General features: G+C 37.2%; 1 protein-coding gene across 1 annotated transcript; it reads left to right on the top strand.

Moving 5' to 3' along the window:
- Positions 1-6,505: 6,505 nt before the first annotated feature.
- On the top strand, positions 6,506-7,327 carry LOC129773569 (general transcription factor IIF subunit 2-like). Its single transcript, XM_055777181.1, has one exon. The coding sequence runs from the start codon at positions 6,506-6,508 to the stop codon at positions 7,325-7,327; it is 822 nt and encodes a 273-aa protein (XP_055633156.1).
- The last annotated feature ends 3,206 nt before the right edge of the window (positions 7,328-10,533 follow it).

Genomic DNA, 10,533 nt, shown 5'->3' with positions numbered 1-10,533 from the left:
TGTGTTCATACGGCAAAAGGGGTAGCAGAACAAATGGACTGTTGTGTTGAACCCCCTGTTCTCTAGGGTTTTGGCTAGAACGGCGATAGAAAGGATTGGGCGATACGTAATGGGCAATTTTGCAGACCAGAGTTAAGACATAACGCCGGTTAGCAACAGGGAAACCAGTTCAAGGTTCCTTTCTTTGGGGTACAATACTGCGCGAGAGTTTCAATTCTTATAATTCTGCAGATTTTAAAATTATTTATTCAATCGAAGGCAGAAAGCAACAATTGTTTGTGCCAATTGTGGAATAAACAATATTACTTGATGAAAAAGGCGCAAGGAGATACCTTGAGTCTTCATCTGTGCTTATGTGTTGATATTTCCGAATAGGCATAACATCACGAGGTTCAATTATTATAATCTCACTACAGCTATAATCAATCAATTAGCGAGCCGTTTATGGGATATAGGGTAAGTAGGGGGAAATTTGGACCCCCCCCCAAGCAAATCGCCTAATATTTCCGAATCAATACGGTCGGAATGAGAAAAGTCACATTGTACACTGAGCTACACTTGTTTTCTCTCGATCAATCATGTTTTATGATTATATCAAGCTTCAAACTACCAAATATTGACTAAAATAAAAGAATTGATTTTTGGACATTAATATTTTATGTGGGGTGATTTGAACCGTCTGCGGGTTGAATTGGTTCGGTGTGTGTTTCATCGAAAAAAAAACATACTTATGTTTTAGAAAAGTAATTCAGGATAATATTACAATCAGTAACATTGTTCTGGGATCGATACGAGGTGTATTGGTCAGAAGCCAGACCAGAAGAATTGCATTGAGACGATTTCAAACTCTGCATGAATCTTTTCATTGTTGTTCGAGTATTTTCAAACATTTTCTATGCTTTGTATAAAGAAAATCCGTCCTTGATGGCCTGCTCTGCTCTTTCAAACTCTTCCTTCTTCTAACGTTGTCTGTCCATTATTTTTTTTGCTTATTCTGTGGCATCAGGAACCAATTAGGTCAAAGAAAAATCTCAAACCTGTATGACCAATTCTCCCTACAGAAACATTACCATATCATCCCACACAGAATGCAAATGTTTCGCTGCTTCAAATGGATCCTCTTCTGTAGGCGAACAGAACTTTACTGCACAATTCACGAAAAATTTATTTGATCAACGGAAAAACCTTAAAACCACAATCATTAGACTTACATTTTTTACAATCAAAGTGCTTTCTTTTTTCGTGCTACCGTTTCCCCCTACCTGTCGAATTTTACCAAAGTTTTCTTAGGTTAGGCTCATAAGAGGAGATGACATTATAAAAAATCCACGTTGAGCCGTACTTTTTGAGAGAAAGGGGTGGTCCAAATCACCCCGTTTGTTCAACTCACCTCGACTTACCCTACATAGCTGGGTGAACATGATTCTTCAGTTATCTGCTGGAGTGAGGTAACGATTGTATCCGTAATGATCTGAAAATAAACTAGATTTAATTTAATTTAATAGATTTAAGATATACAAAGCGAGATTTTTGACGTAGGATTACGTCTTTGATTTCTATATAGGGGGTCACTCTACAAAAATGTAAAAAACAGAAGAAGTTCCTTTTCTTTTCCCAATAATTCACAAAAAAATGTCATATCTAACCAAACGATATCAATGCCAGGAAATGAATAACTGTGAGGTAGCTTCGTATTGGGTTCCAGCTAACATTCAATGTTCAAAAACGATTCAAAAGAACTGGTTCACTTAGGTGAAGGGCTAGCGACTGAGTCGTTCATCAAAATGAACTATGTTGCCCATCTCTACTCCATGATATGGTTTCCTTATTCGTTCTCACATGTTTTTTCATGGAGGACAAGGTGAGTCTATGTATATTAAGAATTATTCTTCATTTGCCGATGGTAAGCACTTATCAGAATCAAAGGAGAGGAGATGATTTGGAAGATGGTTACGATGGATGGGATGTCTTATCAGAAAATACTAATGGTTTTATTCAGCAAGCTACACTCTCTCAAATAACCTTGTCATTCATTCTTCCCAAAAATAAACAGCACTCGTTGGGATCAGTTCAATGTAAACAAGATTTATTTTATTGATGAAAAAAAATAGTTGCTCCGTCAAGTATTTTTACTATAAAGAGTGCTACGGCATGAAAAAATCGGAAATTCCCAACCAACATTGGAGTATTGAATGAGTTGGATTTACACCATCTAGTCCACCACAATTCCTGAAAGATGATATTATACAGGGTGGGCCATTTGAAGTGGAAGCATCTGGCAACCCCATAACTTTTGACAGAGATGTCAGATTAATAAATGTCATACCGCGTTGGAAGCGTCATTTCAGTACAATTTTAACCATGGAACAATACACACCTAAACAACGCGCTGAAATTGTTCAGCTGTACATTCAAAATAACTTCTCAATTGTGTTCACTAAACGTGCGTGGAAAAATAAAAATAAAGTTAAAACATCGCCTGGAGACAACACTATACGTCGATTATATGCCAAATTTATATCGTCTGGTAGTGTTGGTAATGCCAGTCATCTATCCAGACAACGACCAAGACGTTTCGACGAGAATATTGATGCCGTTCGAGCCAGTGTTGCAGAGACTCCATCGACATCAGGTCGCCATCGTTCGCAAGAGTTAGGCATCTTTTTATTGCCATTTGTTCGTGAAAATGAATTGGACAATTACTGGTTCCAACAGGACGGCGCTACATGCCATACAGCGGCTGCCACGACCAAATTATTGCGCGAAATGTTCCCCGGAAGATTAATATCGAAAAACGGTGATTATGACTGGCCACCGAGATCACCTGATTTGACGCCTCCTGACTTTTTTTATGGGGATATTTAAAATCCAAGGTATACACTGGTAAACCAAGGACCCTGGCTGCGCTGAAAGACAATATCCGACAAGAAATTGCTGCCATATCGGCCGAAACATTGGGCAAAGTGATGGAAAATGCCGAAAAAAGGGCACCTTTTGCGGTCAAGGCCAGAGGCGGTCATTTACGAGATATCATAATCAAAAAGTAGTTAGAACAAATCTCCTTGGACCAAAATAAATGAATTTCAAAAAAAAAAATTTAAATTCCACTTCTTTACTTTGCTATTGCAAAAACAAATCCTTCCACTTTAAATGGCCCACCCTGTAGTTTACATTTTTTCAAACAATATTTGTTAATTCACTTATCGTTTCAAACATTATACTGGTTTGAAAATGGATGAAATTTCTGGAGAAATAGTTACGCTATGTTATGCGTGATGTGAACATAGGACGCATGAGTGTTTTTTTATTATTCCGTTCTGGAAATTTTGACGTCGAAGATCCATCTCGCTCTGGTCGGCTACTCTCTGAAGAAGTAGATGAAACTTTGCAACTGGTTGAGCAAGAACGGCGGCAGTAGGATGAACCATGTGATAGTTTGGAATCTTTTGAAGAAGGTCGGCGACGCAGAGAAATTCGACATTTGGGAGTCACATGGATTAATACAATGGAACATGATTAATCGAATTACCATCAGCGAAGCACTCCTAAGGCGCTACGAATTGGACCCATTTCTGAAGCTAATCAAACGGGTAATAAAAAGTCACGGGAGGGTTGTGTCCGAGACACGACCGCATAGTTGACGTAGGATTCCGTTATGCTATCTGTTGATTTTGGATATGTTTAAAGAATTACATCGTAAAACTCTTTGATAATGATTTGGTGGCCCTGAAAAGGGCCGTTTTGTTTGGTTGTTGGGTACTGTTTGTTAACTCCACCAGTTTTTACCGAGCGATGATGACATAAAGATGGTAAACAGTCGTTGGATGGTGCGTATTAGATAAAAGATACCGAAGTGGTACGAGATATTATGAAAACCGCCCACTGGGATTCTAGACAAGATGGCTCCTGTGTTATGAATAGATGAAATAAATTTAAAAAAACTCACCGATGTAATATAAGATAATTACCACTACCGAACACAATTATCAATTTTTCTCATCAGTAAAAACATGTTACTTCAATATAGGGGAAACATATTTGAAATGGAAAAGGTAATTTTATTTCATAATTTTTACTTTTTGAGTGTTTGTTCAACCCAATGCGAGTTTTAATTGGACAACAACAACTAATACTATATGTAGAGCATATGGGAAATCACTTTTTGTAATATTTCAAAAACATAATTTCCAAACGAATAATACACAAATTATACTATTCAGCATCTTTTGGACGGCAACAAAAATCCGAAATCGATTGTGTTGGTGATAACTTGAACAATGAACCTAACCTTTGCTGTTGGAAAATTTCATTCTTTCCATCCGGCTTGCAACGTGTTGTACTTTAACACCACTTTCAATTTGAAAACCATGCACGAATTCGTAAAAACTGAATGATCGATCTGAAAGACCCCAACCACCAATAAGCTCAAAAATACGTCTAAACTCTAAATTAACACAGGCTCTCTCCAAGCAAACAAAAATCAGTATATATATTTTATTGTACAGACATTCCATGCCAAACCGATATAGTGGTTTTCAGATTTACGTGAAAAGTGGTAGTTTTGTTCTTTATCGCAAAACATTAGACCCGTATTTTTTTTTATTTTTTCGTTAGGGTGCCCATTTTCATTTTAGGGTGATCCGAAATATCGAAAAATCATCGAAAAAAGGGAAAAATTATTTTTTGGACCATTGGTTAACTTTGAAAAATCATAACTCAAAAACGAAAAAAACAAGCGCCTCCCTGATTTGGAAATCTGTTATGTGAAAAATCCTCAGCTTCCCATAAAAAATATAAAAACATATAGCGCCCTTGGTCCCGAGACCATGAAAACTATAAAAAACAAATACAATCAATAATGACAAAACCAAAACCTGGAATTTTTGCAAGCGTAGCATTTTTCCAAAAATGACTAGCTAATAAGCTTTAGTTTAATATGTCGTCCGTCTAAATCGGTTTAGTTGTTCACAAGCTATGAATTTCTGAAAAATGTCATTTTTTGGAAAAAAGGGGGAAAAGTCGATATTTCGGATGAGCCCAATGAGGTACATATAGAGGTGGAGCAGTAGGCGAAGTATATCTGTATTGGCGAGTAAAATATCGTGTCGTAATTATTTGCATTCAGTATGGAATGTATATGAAAGATACAAAACAATGTTCAAAGTACTCACGCCAATTTGAGCTAAAATTCTCATGAAATCATTGAACTGGTTGGTTTTTAACAGATGGTAATTATAGCGTGGTTTATTTCGATTATTCATGTGGTGAAAAGGTCCAGAGAGTAGTCGCTGAAAATATCGCTTTTATCCGTCTTTTTCAACGTGATTTCACAAATATTCACTCCACGCTATCACATTAGCCTCATATTCGGTGGGAACTCTACAAAATGTACGTTTTTAATTGATAAATTACTTCCTGAAAATAGCATTTTACATGGATGCGGTGGGCAATCAAAGATAAACAAAACAACTGACGTCACTATTTGCTAAATAGTTATGGCAGCGCATGCTATGTCGCTCAAAACTCGACAATCTTCATTACCTTTTTTCCAGGACATTGGGATGAGCCTAAAATGAAAATGGGTACCCTAACGAAAAAATAAAAAAATACGGGTCTAACGTTTTGCGATAAAGAACAAAACTACCACTTTTCACAAAAATCTGACAACCACTCTATCGGTTTGGCACGGAATGGCTGTGTAAGAATAGCATTTCGGAATGCATCGTATTGTATTTTAAATAACTTTTGATAACTCTTTTGTGGAAGATTTGGTGACCGTGGAAAGGGCCTATGGATTACTTTTTGTTCTTTTTGCTCACGATGCCGAAATTTTTGTTCTCATTTTGCCAATGTACTTTTCTCGACAAACTAAATGCAGCCACAGTCAATTTCACATCAGTATCATTACCGTGTGCTGGATCGATTACACGAAAGCGATGGATGACGGCTGTCCATTGGCAGTCCTGATGAAAAAAATAAAAAATGGGTCTAATATTTTGCGAAAAAAGAGCAAAATTACCAATTATCACTAAAATCTGAGAACCACTATAGCGGTTTGCCATGGAATGGCTGATAACTATATTTGCAAGATCGTCCGATACGATTTAATGTCATTTAAGTTACCTTTTGAAAATTCCTCAAAAATTATTGGTACACTCAATAGTATTTTACGATAATTTATATGCAAACTAATTTCAATCATACCAGACGGTTACCCATCAAATTACTTTTTACGGTATATAGAGCAAATGGCTAGAAAGTCCTTTTTCGAATATTTGCTACGAATCAATTAACAGTTCATCTTGATTCGATAGAGAAGTGACCTGAAAGCCTCTATCTTGAGATATTTTCCTAAAGGTACGCATGAGACCAGGTAAACAGGTAGTTCAGGGCTAAATGATTTCCCAGATATGGGTACCCAGTCATTTCAAAACAATAAATAATAATACCCGTTATTGAAGTACAAAAGCAAAGACATGCTAGGAAGCAAATCAGTATTCTGAAAATGTCCAATCCAAAAACTGCACCTCACCCCTATCTCGATGTTTCAAACGCCGGCCGAGGCGTTTGGTTGGTAAAAGTACCCAAGTACATCGCCCGAAGATGGGAGAAAACACCAGGCAACATAAATGCTGGTAAATTAAGGATCGAAAAGTACAAAAGCCAGAAGCCGCAGATTACCCTAGATCTCTCAGATGCGGTTTTGAAGTTGGAAGCGGATAAAATACCTATTTCTCATATACTGGATGTCTCGTCTGTCACAAATCAAACCCTGGGAACATTTGTCCACGTGGAAGGAGATACTCCGGACAAAGGAAACGCAGCCCCACAGTCCGATAATCTTAGCATGGGGGGCCGATTTGTACAGAAGCTGGAGTGTCGACCGCAAGCGGACGATTGCTATATGAAGATGAAACTGGAATCAATCCGAAAAGCTGCCCAGCCGGCCCGGCAAACCAAAACACTCGACAAAATTGTTAAAAACTTCAAACCGGTGTCGGATCATAAGCACAACATTGAGGAGAAGGCGCGTAGAAAGGCGGAAGGAAAGCACTTTCGCGAGGATAAGAACAAGATACTAGATGTCCTGTTCAATGCCTTTGAAAAACATCAATACTACAACATCAAGGATTTGGTTCGGATTACGCGTCAGCCGATCACTTACCTCAAGGAGATCCTGAACGAAGTCTGCGATTACAACATGAAGAACCCGCACAAAAATATGTGGGAATTAAAGAGGGAGTATCGTCACTACAACGACGGAGAGAAGAAAGAGAATATCAACGACTGTGATGATAGTGACTCTAGTCATAGTTCGTTCTATTAAAGTAGAGTATATCTTTAGCACTTTCATTAAACAATAAAACTGAATGTTTCACGAACAATATTTGTTAGACTTGTTTTTTACTATTTGGTTTTGTATATTCTTCTACAAAATACATATTTGATGACACGATACATAGTCCGCCAATTTAGACGTAGAAAACTAAACGCATCTGTTGATCGTGTAGTAAAGTTGAATGAATGGAAAGTATCGCTCAAATGTTCACCAAAGGTTTGCCTTTTCTTAAAAAAAACAATGTAAATGTGAAGCAATCCTGTTCATATTAATTCTGGGTACAGATCAATTGCTCTTATTGACGACCGTATTTCCATATTCAAACATTGCTATACGACCTAACCTGAAGTTACTTTCATGTGCTCCTATTTCGATGAGATGTGCGAAAATCCGCTACCTAAACCTTAACACAGAACATGCAGGAAAAAATCGAGGGGTTGTATCCGAGACACGATCGCTTAGGACGTATCATTACGTATCTTTTGTTTTAATTTATCATTTCGGATGTTATTTGCGAATACGTCGAAATTTCATAAATAACTTTTTAGTAAAAAGTTCTGGGGACCCTGAAAAGGTTTAATGGCTTGCGTGGTTTTGTAGAATCATTTCGAGAAGCAACGATTCTTCTTCGAGAACAATACACTAATTGGTCATATGTCGCAATTTGTTTCTTTATATCAATGCACGCATTACACTGAGTATTTAACACGTTCGTCGTCCAAAGCGACTTTTTTGAGTTGCTTGCGGATAAATTATTAAATGAAGATCAAACTTAGTTTGTATACAACATTTACATAATCTAGTAATATTTTATTCCACGTTATGTGTTGCAAATCACTAGAATAATGAAAAAAAATTATTCAACTTGTAGATGAATTGACAACAATAACACATGCCAAAGTCATTTTATATGGGTTTCGCAAAAAGCTGCAGTACAATTCATCCGCACTATGAATTAATAAAAAGTATAGTATAAACATTATATTGATATGGTTATAATTTTTTTTCCTACATATCCTACAGTTAGACTTAGGTGCCTATTCTATCAAATTCCTTTTGAAAACCCTATTCAAATTGAACGAGGAAAGTGTCACCCACATCTGGGTGACGGAGCGACGAAAGTGTTAAAGTGTGAAAGGTTTCTTCCGTGCATCGCTATTCAACAAGCTTCGAACACGCGTCTAACAGATGCACAAAGTTGCAGCGATAAAAATGGAACATCGCGAGAATGATCTATTATGAAAAATCGTTCCTCGACTCTCGGTCAAAACCGTCAACAAAGCTAGGAGCTTGTTGCATCAAAACAGAGCCGATGCACACGAGAGCAAATACGAATGGTAACTAAAAGTATTGAAGGTGTGCTATTCACATGTAGGGGAAGGCGGGGGAAGACGACCACCCGGAGTAAGATGGCCACTCTCCAGATTATTGAAACAATCAACTATTGGACAGTTATTATACATTATTTTAGTGTATTGCATTACCCTCAATTATGTATACCCAATTTGGCGTGTGTATAGGTGAAACGTTATGATAAAACAACAGAAATAAACTTTTCAGATGGCGAAGAGCACCGATTTATTATTTTGCTCGCTAGAAATTTAGTGTTTTAGTGGTGAATATGTACATGTTTCGCGAAAGCAATGTTATAATAGTAAACACACAGGTCTGTTGATTGTGTTTATACAGAAAACGGTGTGTTTATTAAACATTTCATAAAATTATTGAGGCACTTTTGATCGACTCATACTTGGGCCACTATTGTAAGAGATGTGATTTGCCATAAAATATATCATTGGAAGGCACGTAATTTTTGGTTGCAAGGCGCATTCATGATAAATTTGATTTGTTTTCAGATGCCTTATATAGTAATGTTTTATTATGATGAGGGTTGCGCATTAAGCACGTTATAGGTAATTTAGGAAAAATAACACCTCCCTCTCTTGTCACGCTTGATCCATAGAACGATGGCTCTGATCTGTAGCACAATTTTGCCGGAAACAATAATCCTTCATACGGCTAGAATCATGTGGTCTTCATACCCCTAGTGGTGGCCAACGTTACCCCGCTTAATTTTAGTATCACCATTTTCATACCGTTTTTAATGTATGATACATAACATTATGAAATAAAAAGTAAACCTTCTAAAAATCAACGTGATTGTGGAAAACATCCTAAAGATCGATGGTGACACAATGAAATGCTTCAATTTTGTATACATTGTGTTTGATTGTACCCCATGCTTAGGGTGGTCGTCATACCCTACAGGAAATGAACAAGTTCTGAGTTTAGCGCAACGAAAACAAGCAACATACACAAAGCCAAACACTGATGGCTAGGAGCGACCAAAAATCATTTGCACTCTACTCTTTTTTCGTCTGCTTCGTCATGGTTCGGATCGTTCTGTTATCTATAATGTCAGATGCACTTCAAGTGATATATTCGCTAGCGTTCACAGCTCGAAACACAAACACGAAACACAAAACGAGCAGAATAAGTGACGTTTGTTGTTTCGGGCACAGAAAGATTCTGATAATTATCTCAGAGGAAATGCAATACTTATACGCTAGCGACAGCTTACTTACTATGCAAGGGTGGAGTTTACTTCGCAATTATTCTCTTTTCACCCTCACCCTTTGTTATTTCTATTCTAGCGGCTGCATAAGTTGCCCATTATTGACAGCTCTGTTGGGCAATTGTGCAATGTCAAGCGTTATCCAAACTGCTACGTTTTGATTGGACCGATTTGCGGTTTCCCCAAGACAGACTTAAAAAAATGTGTCTGGGGAAATCGGCATTGCAAATACATGCTTGTCGGTGGCATTTTTGTTCACACTGAAATGTGTTTCCCTAACATAGACTTCTAAACCAAGATACCTGGAGAAATCGGTTCTGAAAATATATGCAAGCTGCGAGTACTTTTGTACTGTAAAATACCATGATCGATTGACCATTTTTCCGTTCACATATTCTTAAAGTCCTAGGAATCATACCAAACGTAAATGGACGGTCATCAAATTTACTTGTAACGAATATCATAATGAATAACATAAATTAATTAATCTTACATGGCATTCGTTCAAGCTTTTCACTTACAAAGCAAATATGCTAAATTCAATTAAATTCGAAAATTGTTGAATTCAATCCATAATTTATTCAATACAAACAAATGATTACTAAGCCGACGATAGTCT

The sequence above is a fragment of the Toxorhynchites rutilus genome, chromosome 3 (assembly GCF_029784135.1).
Source record: "Toxorhynchites rutilus septentrionalis strain SRP chromosome 3, ASM2978413v1, whole genome shotgun sequence".
NCBI classification, from domain to species: Eukaryota; Metazoa; Arthropoda; class Insecta; order Diptera; family Culicidae; genus Toxorhynchites; species Toxorhynchites rutilus.
This window is presented reverse-complemented; position numbering and strand designations above follow the sequence as displayed.

Bases quoted from the DNA above. Each gene is read 5' to 3' on its own strand.
- LOC129773569 (XM_055777181.1), top strand. From the start codon at position 6,506: ATGTCCAATCCAAAAACTGCACCTCACCCCTATCTCGATGTTTCAAAC.